General features: G+C 42.3%; 1 protein-coding gene across 1 annotated transcript; it reads left to right on the top strand.

Annotated features, from left to right (window-relative positions):
• Positions 1–4,281: 4,281 nt before the first annotated feature.
• LOC119496360 (potassium voltage-gated channel subfamily G member 4-like) lies at positions 4,282–8,444 on the top strand. Its single transcript, XM_037783609.1, has 3 exons — positions 4,282–4,580; positions 5,587–6,373; positions 7,333–8,444. Exons 2-3 carry the CDS (start codon positions 5,642–5,644, stop codon positions 8,191–8,193), a joined length of 1,593 nt encoding a protein of 530 aa, XP_037639537.1. The 5' UTR covers positions 4,282–4,580; positions 5,587–5,641; the 3' UTR covers positions 8,194–8,444.
• The last annotated feature ends 8,224 nt before the right edge of the window (positions 8,445–16,668 follow it).

Below are 16,668 nucleotides of genomic sequence, written 5' to 3'. Positions count from 1 at the left end.
CCACAACTTTGGATGCTCACCAATCAGGAACATTTGCATGACCAAATAGAATAGCTCACTCAACTTCTGCTTTTTATTTCTTTGCCTGATTAGCATATGTTTTTCTTAAAGAATATCATGCATTACCTAAGACAAATATCCATGTGACCATTCAGACACGCTATCTTCAGTGTACCAATATATTATAAAAATATTCCCATCAGGTGCAACAATACAGCAGTTGTTGGACAATACCCATCAATTACATTGACAAAAATAAGGATCTAAAAAGGGTGCTGCCCTGTGAGAAACCTGTTCAAAGGCAACATGTGTCCACGACAATTCTAGGAGAGAAGTCAACTACAAGTCCCAGAGAGCATTGCTATAAGAAACATCCAGTCATATCCTCGGTTTGCTTTTTGGGAACCATGGGACTCTAATGGATTTCGGGCATGTGTCACAAAAGTGTGAATTTTGTATTTAAATACCAGCAATGAAAAGTGTTTCCATTGTTAAGAAGGACCCAAAGCACCATAAACAGTTTAAATGATTTATTTAAACTGCTAAGCTATCACAATAAAACATATACATAAGATCAGATAAAACAAGGATGTGGCAAGAGATAAAACTACAATAAATGTTTTTAAAATGGGAGTGCTAAAGTCCAATGGCACAGCGGGCAATAAACAGTTCGAAGAAAAGGGAGTGTTTAAGTCTCAGTTTATCATGAGGCGAAGGGGGGTCCTGAGGCCGTCGGCTCCTCTGCTCCGGCCCTGCAGCTCTGCTGGACTCTCGTCCGTCGTTGACGCTCCCATGTCTCATCTCCTTCGACCATGATCCAGTCTGCATGCAATGGCGCCATTTCGCTTTGCTGTTCAGGTAACCTGGACAGAGCATCAGCATTGCGATTTAGTGTACCTGGGCGGTATTTGATGGTGTCCCTGAAGTTCGCCAGTTGAGCCTCCCACCATTGTTCCACCGCCCCAGCCGGGAAGTCCCAAGGTGTACCAAGTGGTTGTTATCTGTGAAAATAATAAACTCAGCATCATAGAGATAGTCTTTGGTCATTGCGCTCTGCTGGGTGGAGACTGTGGCTGGCATAGGTGATTTCCCGTTCTTTGCCTCCTTGTGCCTGTGCCAGCGCTGCTCCCAGACCCTCAAAACTGGCATCTGTGTATAGTCTGAAAGGGAGAGAGAAGTCAGCATAGGCCAGGACCGGTGCATTTAAAAGTGCTTCCTTCAGCTGGTCAAAGGCCTGCTCGATCCCAGACCTGCCTGGCTGCCGGAGGCATGATGGTTTTAAAAGCTGACAGCCCTGGGTGGTTCCCCTGAGTGAGAGCAAACCATACTGATTTTAATAATGTTCATGCCAAGTATGCCCTTGTCAGGTCCCAGACATTCATCTTTGACAATTATCACTACTTTTTCCAGGAACATGAACACTAACCAGTCCCTTCCAGGTGCTTCCTGAACAAGCTTCGGCTCAGCAGTGTAACCTGCGATCCTGTGTCAAGCACAAAAGGTACAGAGCATCCATTCATTTTAACAACAACATCGATACACTCACCGACCAAGGCAGGCTTAGGTTGTGATGTGGGCTCCTTATCCTGGGTGACTGCCACCACTGCTTGGCCCTCAGCTGTAGGGGAGATTAAAAATCCTGAGACCCTGATGGTCGGCTGGCCACCGGCGCTGAACTTGTCCGGCTGCACCACAACCCCGACAGATGGGTTGGCCCTGTGCGTCCCACTGGTAGACTGGTGCCATGGTGCCCGTTTGCCGTTGTCTCGCCTGGGGGGCTCGTAGTGTATGACGGTGCCTGGGTTGGGTTGTAGGGGTTGGAGGTAACTCCCTGGTTGAGAATTGTGTCCTCACCTCCTCCATTAGGCTAGCAGACAGGGCTTTCATCTGTTCTATGATCTCCTTTCTCATCTCTCCCATCAGTTCCTATTGGAGTTCAGCCTGTATCTGGTCCTTTATTTGCACCACATTTGCTGTAGTTATGCTCGATCGAGCTGGGAGGGTGACCCTCTGGGTCAAGATGGCGTCTTCCCCATCTTGCAGCTCTTGTTCCAAGGCCCAAGCTTGTGCCCTCAGCATGGCCTCCATTTGAGCCCTCCATTCTGTAAATTTTCCTTTTTCACCACTAAAGGACTTTTTCAGGATCCAAGCAGCCCCCATAAACCATGGCATAACAAACTGTGCAGTTATGGGTACATTAGCCTTACTCTGCTGGGCTGCGTCCATTTCTTAACAGTGGAACTAGTATCCTGCCGACAACGGCAAAATAAAATGTCACAAAAGTGTGAGGTTCTTATTTAAGTACCAGCAATGAAAAGTGTTTCCACTGTTAAGAAGGACCCGAAGCACCATAAACAGTTTAAATGATTTATTTAAAGTGCTAAGCTATCACAATAAAACAGATACATAAAATCAGATAAAACAGGGATGTGGCAAGAGATACAACTACAATAAATGTCTTTAAAATGGGGGTGCTAAAGTCCAATGGCACACTGGGCAATAAACAGTTCAAAGAAAAGGTAGTGTTTCATAATAATAATAATAGTAACTTGGATTTATATAGCGCCTTTCAAGAATCCCAAGTTTCTTGACTCAGTTTGACCTCAGTTTATCATGAGGGCAAGGGGGATCCTGAGGCCGTCGGCTCCTCTGCTCCGGCCCTGCAGCTCTGCTGGACCCTCATCCGTCGTTGACGCTGTGGAGAGAAGGAGGAACCTCAGTGGGCGGGGCACACAAAACAGCAGCTCACGCTCCTGACTCACGTGTCAAGCTCCGCGTCCTCGTTTCCTCGTGTCTGGCCGATTCTCTCCCTTTTGCCGACCCCATGCACACCTATCCACAATCAACTTGAAAGAAGCACAGCGTCTCTGTCTGCCAATCCGGAGCTGTCAGGGGTGTGTGAAGCAGTTCGTCACAGCTGTTTTCATCAGTTCATCAACTTGATCCAAATTACAAACAAATCAGTAAAACCAGCTATGAAATATAAAAACCCATGCAATAATAAAACTGGCAAACATGCAACACCACAAAATCAATAAAAAAACAACATAGGAAATATATGTAAACACATGATAAAACACATAATAATAAATAAACGTGCAATACTGGATCAAGTGATTCGAACAACTGCATCTCACTGTGACACGTGTGCTGATGTTATGAATTAGGGCTGTCAAAGTTACACGATAATAATGCGTTAACACAATTTTTTTTTTTAACGCCACTAATTTCTTTAATGCATTAACGCAACTTGCAATTTTTTAATTCCATGTCATACTAGCTTGTAGTGAGGGAGGTTAAATAACGCTCCAAACTTGCGCTAAATTTTGATGAGGAAAAACTGTCATGGCCATTTTCAAAGGGGTCCCTTGACCTCTGACCTCCAGATATGTGAATGAAAATGGGTTCTATGGGTACCCACAAGTCTCCCCTTTACAGACATGCCCACTTTATAATAATCACATGCACTTTGGGGCAAGTCATAGTCAAGTCAGCACACTGACACACTGACAGCTGTTGTTGCCTGTTGGACTGCAGTTTGTCATGTTATGATTTGAGCATGTTTTTTATGCTAAATGCAGTACCTGTGAGGGTTTCTGGACAATATTTGTCTTTGTTTTGTGTTGATAATTGATTTCCAATAATAAATATATACATACATTTACAATGTATACAATTATTTAATTTACAATTAAGCAGCATATTTGTCCACTCCCATGTTGATAAGAGTATTAAATACTTGACAAATCTCCCTTTAAGGTACATGCTGAACAGAAAAAAAATGTCTGACAAATTTGTGATTAATAGCGATTAACTATGGACAATCACGCGATAAATCAGAAATGAATATTTTAATCGATTGACAGCCCTATTATGAATACTTTATCCAATCTTCTCTACCATCAGAGGAACATCGGGAGATCTACTGTAGTTAAAGTAAAAATAGTTAAATGAAGAAACAGTCTCAATAGTATTGAAAATGTTTGTCATAATACCCTATTGGGGTATACAATAATCTGCAAATGATGATTTTTTATCACAAACAAGTACAACCCGACATGTACATTTTTCCATTACAGTTACCAAATGCACAATCTGTGTGCTTTTGGTATATCTTCTGTGATATGTACTCTGTTACATGTGTGTGTCTGTCTCTTTATCCTCTTGATATTAATCTCATTAATCCCTCCCCCTGTGGAGGAGTCAGTGGTACAACATTGTCTGTCAGGCTTTTGATGCATTAAAGCTAAAAGCTTTGAGTGTGACAAAGTTAATGGATGATGTTTTTATACCAAACTGGACACAAAGTGTCCTGATTGTTTTCAGAATGACCAGGGTCGTCCATTAGTCACCCAAACTCTGGAGTTAGGAGAGGAAGGGAGGAAAGGATTGATGGACAGATGGGAGAGTTCCATTCACTTTTTCACTTCAACTTCAGAACTCTGCAAGTATGACGACACATTTGGTTGCTATTACTACACATCATACTTTCCTTAAATATCTTTTGTAAATGAATCAGAGACAACAGGAGGATTTGGATTCTTCTGAACGTCATTTGTATACCCTAACACCAATATAAGGTGAGTTACAGAACCTTTATTAAATACAGCACACTAGTCACTTTTTTGTCATGAATGATACTATATGGAGACTAAAATATTAGTCTTAAGCCTCCAAATATTAACTGACAGTGGTTAAGCAAAACAAAGCTGCCAAGGTAGAGACTTACTTCTTGCTACAAAAAATATGAGTTGTTGGATGAATTGTTATTTTGATTATTAAGTTAAATAGTGAAAGTCTCATACAGTGACTGTTCTTTGTGTCTGCTTCTGAGGTGAACATAATTTACTTAAACTTTACTTGTAGTTTATGTTTCTACTAGAACATGTTTACATGCTTTATAGCCACCTTCCAGTGTATTTTGGCATTTCTGTGATATTTCATATTTATTTGATTTTTTTCGCGTCGTGCACCTGGACTAGTTACTCCGACAGACACATGATGGCTGAAGAAAGAGGAGCATGTTTGGAGCTATTTCACGACTGTTAATGACGGTTGAGGGTAGTTTGTGTTTTGCTTTTTAGTTATTTGCACTAAAAAAGTTTAAAAACATCAATTATTCTCAACAAATACACGTTTGCACTTACGTTGCATTACGTTTTAATAATAAAAAGCATGTTTTTGTTAATTGCCCTTAAAAAGTGTCCTGTTATTTTTTAACATGCATGTGATACTTATACAGGAGACCTGTGTTTGATAGCATTGTTACCTGTGCTTTGTTTTGTAGGTTACGATGTGTTTTCTGTAGTTGTGTTATGTTGTTTCTGTTGTTTTACGTAGTTTACGTAATTATTTTAAGCCCAACCATGAGGTTTTCCCTTACCCTAACTAAGTGTTTTTTCTTGCCTGAACCTAACTGCGGATGTTTGCGTGGCATACAAATGACTAGCAAAAAGGCTATATGCGTCCTCATGACACGCAGAATGTCTGCCTAACGTTGTGGTATTTATACGCCTTCCCATGAGACCGGGTTGGAATTACCAATATATCCCTTAATTTCAGTTTTTTCTTCAAATCTCCAATCAGACTCAACACTGTAACTACAGAGCAGTTCTTCTGTCCTAAATACCAAACTACCACCATGGCCAGGATCGGCGCTGGGTTTGATGACAACTCCTTGAGCAGTGAAGACAGTTACGACCACGTCTTCACCGCCACAGACTCCGCCACAGTCAAAGGTTTGTACTTCCAGCGAGTTCAGCTGCTCTGCGGGCCAGCGGCGTCGTGCCGGTACCTCGACCCCTCCCAGCAGGCCCTCGTCAACGTGGGGGGCATTCGGTACGCCTTCCCTTGGAGCACCCTGGAGGATTTCCCCCAGAGCCGCCTGAGTCGCCTGCGCTTCTGCACCACCCTGAGGGAGATAGCAGAGTTCTGTGACGACTACGACGAGATGCGACACGAGTTCTTCTTTGACCGTGACCCTTTAGCCTTTCGGGCCGTCGTCAACTTCCTGGCAAAAGGGAAGTTGCGTTTACTGGAGGAGGTCTGCAACGTGGCGCTGCACGGCGAGCTGCTGTACTGGGGCATCGATGTAGGACAGATGGAACCCTGCTGCCGCCACCGGGTCATCTGCTCTGTGGAGGAGGTGGCCGAGCACCAGCGCAGGGAGGACAAGTGGCGGCGGAGAAGGAGGGCGCTGAGGGTTCCGGTGGCAGAGGGAAGCCTGTTCCACATGCTGGGAGAAGCGGTGGAGAACCCTCAATCAGGGTTAGCAGGGAAAGTGTTTGCCCTCCTGTCTGTCATCATGGTGGTGGTCACCGTGTTCAGCCTGTGCATCAGCTCGCTGTCAGACCAACAACAGGAAGAAGCCACGGTACGTATGAACCGAAGCCATGCTGTGTACTTTATTGAGATTCAAGTGAAAATACAGAGAAACTACCAACCTCTTCCAAGCACATTCTACCAGTTGTTGATTACTGTAATCAGTCTTGTTAAAAACGTTTTTTAATCAAATTTGCTCCAATTCTACCCACTGCAGCTTTAAATGGAGCAAATATGATTTTAAAAGTTATTTTTATAAAACGATCACTATATCCTGACAGTAGTGCTTGAGACAGGTAATCTGAAAAAAATCATGTTCCTCTGTGTCCTCTGGTGCTCCTAACGGCATCTGCAAGATTTCACAGACCGGAGGAAAACAACCAATCAGAGCCGAGCTGGAGCCTTGCCGTCTCTGAGCAGCTGTCAATCACTCGTAAACTCCGACCAAACGGTCAAACTAGGCAGCGCTGATCAAATATGAATCAATATTCTGTCACTGACTATTTCTCTCCTCAAATGTTTTCATAAACATCTTGTGGTGCACTGTTTAGCTGTAAAATGAGAAAGTTTGTGTAAAAGTGTAAAATCAGTGAATTTATTGTACTTAAAAAGTGGATGTCAGGCAGCTGTTTCTCAAATATTAGCGTTTAAAATAATAGCTTCTGCTTGCAAATTTATCGACACACACTGACATTACTTTGACTGTGATAACACTACTTGGAAAACGACAAAAGTCAATTTTATTTATACAGCCCAATATCACAAATCACAAATATACCTCAAGAGGCTTACAAATTGTTCATTGTGATGTACAGTGTCTCAAGTAAATCACAACAAGTTGATTTACATACCTTACTAAAATAACTTAAAATAAGAGTTATGGGACTGAAACATGCGAAACCATTAGTATGGTATACTTTAGCACTATAATAAACCTTTTTACTGAAACCTCACCTCATTGGTAGGCCTGTAAAACTCACCCAGTGTCTTTGCCTTTTGTTGTCTCCACAGGGTAAATGCTCCCAAAAGTGCCGCGACTTGTTTGTGGTGGAGTCCGTTTGTGTCGCCTGGTTCTCCTTAGAGTTTCTAGTGCGTTTTTTCCACGCGCACAGCAAGCTGGAGTTTGCTCGTGGCACTCTGAACATAATCGACGCCGCTGCCATCTTGCCCTACTATGTCTCGCTGTTTGTGGAGCTCAGGGACGAGTCTGTTCAGGACGTCGTGGCCAGTGCAGGGAAGAACACCCTGGACAAACTGGGTTTGGTCCTGCGTGTGATGAGGGCCTTGCGCATCCTGTATGTGATGAGGCTGGCCCGCCACTCTCTGGGCCTGCAGACCTTGGGGCTGACCATCCAGCGGAGTATGACGGACTTCGGCCTGCTGCTTCTCTTCGTGTGCGTCGCCGTGACGCTCTTCTCCCCTCTGGTACACCTGGCTGAGAGCGAGCTGGCTCCCAACGCCGCCAGCTCCCCCCATCTCAGCTTCAGCAGCATCCCGGCGTCGTACTGGTGGTCCATCATCTCGGTGACCACGGTGGGCTATGGCGACATGGTGCCCCGCAGCGTCCCCGGCCAACTGGCGGCGCTGATCAGCATCTTATCGGGGATCCTCATCTTGTCTTTCCCTTCCACGTCTATCTTCCACACGTTCTCCCGCACCTACATGGAGCTCAAGGTGGAAAACGAGAGGCTGTGGAAGGAGGAGAGGGGCGCTGAGCTTGCCACAGAGGCCGAGGAGAGCATGAAAGAGAGAGAAACTTGGCCTGATAACTGGCCAGAAAAAGATTTTTTACCTGGTCTAGATGATCCGTATTACCTTTTCATGAAAGACATATCAGTGCTGGCTCGGAGCAAATCTCCAGTGACTTGTTGAGTCCACAGAAATATACTTTGGCCAAAAGTCCGTGCCAGACATCTGAGGCCAACCTCGCTAACACTCTTTTGGCTGAACAGGAGCTAAATCCTGCAGCTATACGCTCTGAATTACTGTAGACAGGCCTCCCAGAAGAGTGGAGGCTGTTATAGCAGTATAAAAGGTTATTGGTGATTTAGCTTCTCAAATGAAATCTTGTAAAGTGGGTGTTAAAGGGGACATATCCTGCTCATTTTCAGGTTCATATTTGCATTTTGGGTTTCTACTAGAACATGTTTACATGCTAATGTTCAAAAATCCCATTATTTTTCTCATCCCATCTATCTGAATATACCTGTGTTCAGGTCTTCACCGTGCCCTTATCCTGTTTATATCTTAAATAATAACCCAAACTTTAAAAATAACAATTTCATTTTGTTTTCTTCACATAAATTAATGGAATGCTGAGATATCTATATTTAAAAATGTTGATAAAAATATTTAAAAATGCTGTGATGCTATATAAAAAGAAAAAAAAAAATCAAGAAAGAGTCCCCGGTGAAGCTTTGGCGACCCCTAGTGGGGGTCGGGACCCCCAGGTTGGGAACCAGTGATCTATAGGTGGTCCGCAATAAACTGACTGTTTGTTTGTGGGTTGGTAGGCACTCCAGATACCCAGATGGATGAGCACAAGCACTGAACAAGTGAGTTTGTCATGATATGTCCCCTTTAAGTTGTGTTTTTAGGAAGAGAACCTTCATCGTGGCAAATGTATTTTGCAGAGCTAGAGAGAGGAGATAAAGGTCTGGCGTTATATTGTCAGGTATGTGAACACATTCATGTGTACAGCAACGTAATATGTGAAATCATCACGGGATAATCAATCTGTGTCCAGCTCTATGAGGCTACAAGCCACTTTCTATCCAAACATTACCACTTGCCTGTCTTGTAGCTTGATATTCAATATTTGTTGCAAAAAAAATGGTGCTTTTTAGATATATTTATTTAATATTTATATATACACCTATTTTTTCACTACGTGCACATAGCAGTGTATTCCTCACCTCTGTTTGTCCAGCTTTGTTGTCCTTGTTCTTAACTGTTTATTGTATTCCTGTAAGTACATTAAGAGATATGCAAAAAAAACAAATACGTGCACACATACTTGGCCAATAAAGGTGATTCTGATTCTGAATACATGTAATATGTCAAACAACAGGCTCCTTTTGAACAGTATTCACTGACTAAAACACTGAGGCAACACTTTCCACTGAAATGAGTCTGACTGTTGTGTGTGTTTTGTCCGCTAGAGGGCGGACATGTTCTTTCTCTCAACACTATTCAGCTGTTGGGGAAACTATTGGAAGTCATTTAAGAACAGAGAACATGTGTTTCCCTGCAGACCGCATTGAAATAATACCGCTGTGATTACACCCTGAAGGGAGACACTAATCCAACTTGGATGTGCCCACATTCTCTTTGGTTCCCTGTGTTACATTTGCTAAACACCGGGAGGGAAAATGAAGCCGTAATCCCACATCCACTGTGTGACAGACAGGTGCATCACACCTGGAAATAATAGTGGGGCAGATAAGCTGAAATATTCATAGCAACTGTGTATTTTGTGATCAAAGCAACACATTTGGTACAGATTTATATGTTATGAAAATATATAGATATCGGGGCGCTGCAAATTTGGCCCCTGAGGGCCGTGGCAGACATTTTGCCCCCAGTAAACCGCCTCCTCAGCTCTTGTATCATGCCGTAAACCGGCCACCATTTTCTATGTTATACAACTATGTACATTGTTTCTTTAAAAAAAACTAAAATATATATAAACAAAAGTGCTATTGTGTATTAAAAAAATAAATAAAACAAAAATATAAAATCCTATTGGAGTCGGCACATTGCCGTGGTGGATTAGCTTGTGTGTCTCTTTGACCCCGTGAGCTATTCCAACAGGAGGCTGATTTTAGTTACTTTATAAATTCAACCAATAGGGCTTGGTCACAGGTTAGAGACCAGACAAATATCAGCTCCCTTGCTCTTAAATGAAGGCCGTTGCAAAAGTAAAACATTGTTGTATGAACCTGAAAAAAACTAAAACTAAACTAAAAAGTTCTCATGCGACCTGGGACTAGAGGTTACCGGCAATCCTGAACTTTATGCAGCGATATCTCTGGCAATTGTACAACTAATGAAAAGAGAAATGCACCGATGGAAAGCTGAAAATCTTGCCATTTTAAAGTTGTATTGGTTGTCATTCTGTCATGAAGGCGAGGGGGTGAAGTTTGTTTTCCCTTGAGTGACCATTCTCCTTTTTTTTCATGTTTTTCTCAGGTTAAAAGTTTTGAAAAAGCACCTTAAAAAATAAAGAGGACAAAAAACACGCGTGTGACCTTCTGATAATCTGATCTAATCATCTTGAAATCACATTGGAAATCATTAAGAGTCATACAAATCAGCCACATTTAGGAATAATAAGCGCATATTTTGTGGCCATTTTGAAAGACTTGCAGCACCCCGATGTCTATATCTTTTTTTATAACATATAAACCTACATCTGTGCCAAATGTGTTGCTTTTATGTGCTTTTTTAACCGTCAACCGCTGGGAAGAGCCTCTGGAATATATACAAAACACTCCTCAGCACTACTGAGGCCTATAAAAGAATGGAAGAGAGTTAATTCTGGACACAGGATGTTTGCCCCTGAGGAGAGTCAGTGATGCCAGGAATACACCAACAAAGACGGCCAGGAGGAAGGCTGGGGCTTTAGGATGGAAAGAACAAGAGCGAGCCAGAGAGGAGGAGGAGGAAGAGGGGAATGAGAGAGGAAGGGCAGTGAATATAATGTATATGTGTGAGAGAGAGAGAGAGAGAGAGAGAGAGAGAGAGAGAGAGAACGTGATGTGGTACCCTGTGTTCCCTGCTCCCTATACCAGCGCTGGTCCGCAGGCCCAGAAGGCCTGTCATTACATTTCTATGGTATAAACTCTGGTCTGCAGAGGAATGTCTGCACCACACACACACACACACACACACACACACACACACACAGGATGGGTATCCCCTCAATTGATCCTGAGCACTCTGCTCCTTGATCACTATACACTTCTATACCGAATGGGAAATCAATTCGGTATCTCTGGCCTCTTGCGTGGTTAAAATATCGGGAATGAAATATGGCAGATGATCATGCACAAGTAAGGTATAATGTACAGTGAGCTGGTCATTGTTGTGAAATAAACCCCGACAGGGCGATGCCGCACCCCGACGTTGAGGTTTATTTCACAACCCGCTGGCTGTACATTATCCCGCTTATTACACGGCTACTTACTGAAGAAATCAATAATTTGACACGAAAACGGTCCGACATCAGAACTGCGCCCATAGCAACGGTCTGTTATAGAGAAATAAAAGACCATAGAACAGCGTTATTGACCAAACAGAATCGAGTATTCAACAAAACGGTGTAATAATTAATATTAAACCTGACCTAATTGTCTCAGATTCCCCAAACTGCTGCAGGAATCCAGCTTTGTTTCATGAGCCAGTGAAGATGTTTCCTGGTAGGGAAATAAAGTATCGTGGATCTGTTCTGCTCATTGTTCCACCAAGACACACGGCTAGTTTCATAGCATGCACAGAGATACAATAGAGTAAAATAAATTAGAATAGAAAATGTGATGGATTTAAACCTGCAGTAGGCAGAATGTTTTTGGCATCATTGGACAAAAATCCCATAATAATCTTTCAGCATATTGTAATTCAAGTGTTCTGAGAGAAAACTAGACTTCTGCACCTCCTCATGGCTCTGTTTTCAGGCTTTAAAAAATCTACGGGAGTGACGGGAGACTTTGGACAATTACAGGTCATTTCAGAGAGAGAGCGTTCCTATTGGCTGTGCTCCGGCTGGTGGGCGGTGCTTGGTATTTCCTCAACTGATGTCAACATGGCTGCTGTCTGATAGCCAATTAAACCATTGTGCAACACGTGTTAGTCCATGTGAGGATTCAAAGTGGATAGTAAAGAATTTAAGTTTAACATGTTGTCCAAAGACATGCAGGTTAGGTTAATTGTTGACTCTAAATTGCCCGTAGGTGTGAATGTGAGTGTGAATGGTTGTCTGTCTCTATGTGTCAGCCCTGTGATGGACTGGCGACCTGTCCAGGGTGTACCCCGCCTTCGCCCAATGTCGGCTGGGATCGGCTCCAGCCGCCCCGCGACCCCTAACGGGATAAGCGGTTGCAGATGGATGGATGGATGGATGTTGAATGGCAGGGTGTTCCATGTGAACACATGAGATTTTATTCATGAAGATTGGGCCAAATGTTAGAGAATTTTGTCTAGTGTTTTGAAAAAAGTGTGGTTTAGAACTGCAATCTGAGTGTAAGGCAATAAATGTACTTGTATTTTAGCAGAATTGTTCAGGGGGTTGGTACATGAGTTACAGGTTGTGCTCATTGTGTCTCAAATACGAGTGTTTGTGTTTAAACAATTGAGAAAAACTGTAAAAGGTCAGGCATTTTGCACTGAAAATCAGAACAGAACATATTCTAAAGTTCATAAATGCAGCAAAAACCTTTGTGGAGACAAAAAAAGAAAACTTGAATTATAGTTTTTTTCAATTGCTAATACATGTTTTTGAAAACAGGTCCCTCGCTGCTACTGAATGTTGGTGTCCATTGCTGTAATCAGGGACTCACCTGTGGTCTTTATATAGTGCTTCCATCCTGATTGATGAGCCAACAATCAAGCAATCAGGTGTCCGGCCAGGTGCTGCGTGCTCCGTGGCTTGTCATTTTGAATGGTAGTGTTTTGACAAGCGAGTGACTTTATGTCAGGCAAGTATAAAGAAAAGTCCAAGTATACTTGGCTTATACCGACAAGTATACAGAAAAGTCTAAGTGTACTTGGCAAGCATACAGAAAATCCAAGTAATCTTGGCTTTTACTGAAAAGTATACAGAAAAGTGTAAGTATATTTGGCAAAGCAAGTTAACTTAAAGAAAACTTACAAGTATACTTGCAGTAAAAAAAACTAAACTAGTAGTTTAATGAGAATATTCTTTAAAGTATACTCATAAAGTAAGAAGTGGGCTACGAGTATACAAACTAACAGTATACCTATAAGTTCACTTGTAGTATAGTTCACATTATAGTTGCAGTACGAAATACAGCTTGGGTGTAAACTAGTTGTGTGCTCAAAGTTTACTACTCTTACATTTAAAGTATACTTACTTTTATAAACTAAAAAGTGGGTAAATTTTGTCCCAATAAGTATTGAAGTAGTATACTTACAAGTATACTACTAGAACATTGATATTAGTATACTTATTACATAAAGTATACTTGGGATTATTCTTGAACTATACTTAAGTTTACATCAAAAATAAACTTGAAGTATACTTCTTTTTTTGTAAGGGTGAGCCTGAGTGTTCACCCTGACCTCACCCTGCACAGCGTTTTAAAATAAAGTTTTATTTCTTACCAGTGAACGGTTCTGGCATCATTTATAGTATGTGGACAGCAGGCCGGGGCGGTGCACTTCCTACGGCATTCCTACAGAGACCAAAGAGACGGACAAGAGGAATGAGATGGAGTCAGATGAAGAAAAAAGGGAAAGGAAGGTTAAAAGAGGAGGGAGGAGAGGCTGAACGAGAGAATGAAAATAATGAGGGAGAAGTGAAATGAGCTGAAGAATGAGCCGACTTGGACAAAACTAATGCGAGACAGATGAAGACGGAGGAACTGGACAATGCATGGAGAAGTACAGCCAAAGACCAAGCCTTATCAACCTTTTAAAGAATTACAGTTACAGCGAGATTGCTCTGAAGAGACAACTGAAACATTAGAAAACAACTTTGGTAAAAGTGCAGAGTAAAACTCAAGAAACGTACATCCTAAGTGCAGGAATAACCGCTGCTTTTAAACAATCTGAAACAAATCATTTTACAGTTCTTTTTACGTTTTATATTATTGTGCAAAAGCAAATATGATTCTCTGGCCCGGTTGTGGGGACCTCAGAATCGCGTCTCTGCTCTTTGCAGATGATGTGGTTCTGTTGGCTTCATTAGACTGTGACCTTCAGCACGCACTGGGGCGGTTTGCAGCCGAGTGTGAAGCGGTCAGGATGAGAGTCAGTACCTCCAAGTCTGAGGTCATGGTTCTCTGCCGGAAAATGGTGGACTGCGCCCTCCGGGTTGGGAGTGAGTCTTTGCCCCAAGCAAGGGAGTTTAAGTATCTCGGGGTCTTGTTCACGAGTGAGGGAAAAATGGAGCGGGGGATGGACAGGCGGTTCGGTGCGGCGTCGGCAGCTATGCAGGTGTTGTACCGGACTGTTGTGGTGAAGAGGGAGCTGAGCCAGAAGGCAAAGCTCTCGATTCACCGGTCCATCTATGTTCAGTCGCGTTCGGGCATCTGATCAGGATGCCTCCTGGACACCTCCCCTTGGAGGTTTTCCGGGCACGTCCAACTGGTAAGAGGCCCCGGGATAGACCCAGAACATGCTGGAGGGATTATTATCTCTAACAGTAACCCAATGTTTTCCTAGTTACCTCCGCCGAGGCCGAAGGCCTAGGAAGAAGGTTATGTTTTCACCGGCATTGGTTTGTTGGTTTGTTTGTTGGTGTGTCCGTTTGGAGGATAACTCCAAAAGTCTCCTGTCTTGGCGGAGGTGTGCGCTTTCCGAGTGCACTTCTAGTTCTTCATAAGACTGCTGTGTTTTCCAAATGACATGACCCCTCTGTGTTAGCTCAGACAAATCCCTTGAAAGATGAAATAATGCACAGGAAGGTGGCAGAGAGAAAGCACTTCATCACTTAGCTAGTTCTCTAAAATATACTTTTAAGTACTTCTTATGTGAGTAAAAAGACATGAACAAAACGATAATAGTGTTGAATGTGAAAGACGATCCACAGTCTTCAGTAGTTTGTATCTTTCTACCAGGTCTGGCTGAATTACAGAATGAGTAAGAACAAAATCTCAGTATACAGAAATATCTTTAATTCATAAAGGATTTACAATATTTTACAAATGACACATACTGTATGTATAAGGCAGGGTAAAAGATATTTGGCACACTCCTCAGTTTCCTGTTGATATATAGAGAGAAAACATACAAAATGTTTTAAAAAATACATCTCTGTGAAGTCTCTTAACCTCTGCATTCAAAGATAAGTAGTAGGATTACGTTCCCTTTTTGGTTGATTTGTCTCTTATGTACAGTTATTGTCTCTATGTACATTGTGCTTGTTTATCTGGCAAACAAGGTTTAAGTATAGCTGGGTAAAAACAACACAATTACTTACACACACACACACACACACACACACACACACACACGCACACACGCTCATTCACACACATACACATTCGTTTGGGTTCGTGCTGGCGGGGATGGAGTCCACAGCAGCATTAGTGTTAAGGCTGCTGACTCTTTGGCTCAAAGTCGGACACACGAAAGGCACGTTTAGGCACAAACTCCCCTTAACTCCAACATGTTAGACTACATGAACAAACATCTGTAATGCAGTATAAAGTATCACATGGTAAAGTGCACATCGAATGTCTTTGGTTTAAAAAAAAAACTCTGAGACCCGCGGGCGATCCCGACTGACTTTACTGTCTTTCAGAGGTTGTAGCAGGTTCAGTTTTAGAGGTGGAGTGAAGATACAGATATCATATGAAACTAGAGGAACCTAAAGAATCCATTGGTACCAACCTAAAGAGGCTAAATAACGCTCCAAATTTTGGCGAGGAAAAACTGTCATGGCCAATTTCAAAGGGGTCCCTTGACCTCTGACCTCAAGATATGTTTTTTTCTCCTATTCTAAAATGGTATATTTGAATATTTCTGCATACTGGGGTCCATAAACAGTCTTGAATTACATAAATTGTGTATCACTGTAAAGCTGAGACTCTTGTGGATCCAATGAGTCCAACTGTATTCATGTGTGATGATGTTAATCCCCATAGGAGCCATTTCATTGTAGTGACCCATTTTTTTAAAAACTTAAACCTCACTGTATAAAATGACCTGTGGTGACCTCTAGGATAATCACAGCCTCATGAAACTTTACAGCCACAAACTAGAGACCTAGAGCATTCAGAGGATGGATGGCTTTCCTAGCTAGATTGACAATAAGGGGGTTTCTGAGCGGTTTACACAACAAAAGTGCTCGCCATCCAATCGCCGGAAAATGCAGTTCTTGCAGAAATCTCCAAATGTCAAAAGTTTTTGATACCAAATCACAGCATGGCTTTTTCTATGGTGTTCCTCAAGGTCTTGGTGTCTTAATGTGGTATTTTGGAGGGATTATTGATCATTTTTATTAATTCTCCAGTGGTAAAAAATGGTTAAATTTAGCACCAAATCTGTGTAATAAATGGTATCAACCCAAAAATTACTACAGCAACTTATGAGACATAAATGAGCAAGGGAATGGACATCATATACTTCTATCATAATATTCTAAGCCCTGATACACTTTTACCA

The sequence above is a fragment of the Sebastes umbrosus genome, chromosome 11, assembly GCF_015220745.1.
Source record: "Sebastes umbrosus isolate fSebUmb1 chromosome 11, fSebUmb1.pri, whole genome shotgun sequence".
NCBI classification, from domain to species: Eukaryota; Metazoa; Chordata; class Actinopteri; order Perciformes; family Sebastidae; genus Sebastes; species Sebastes umbrosus.
This window is presented reverse-complemented; position numbering and strand designations above follow the sequence as displayed.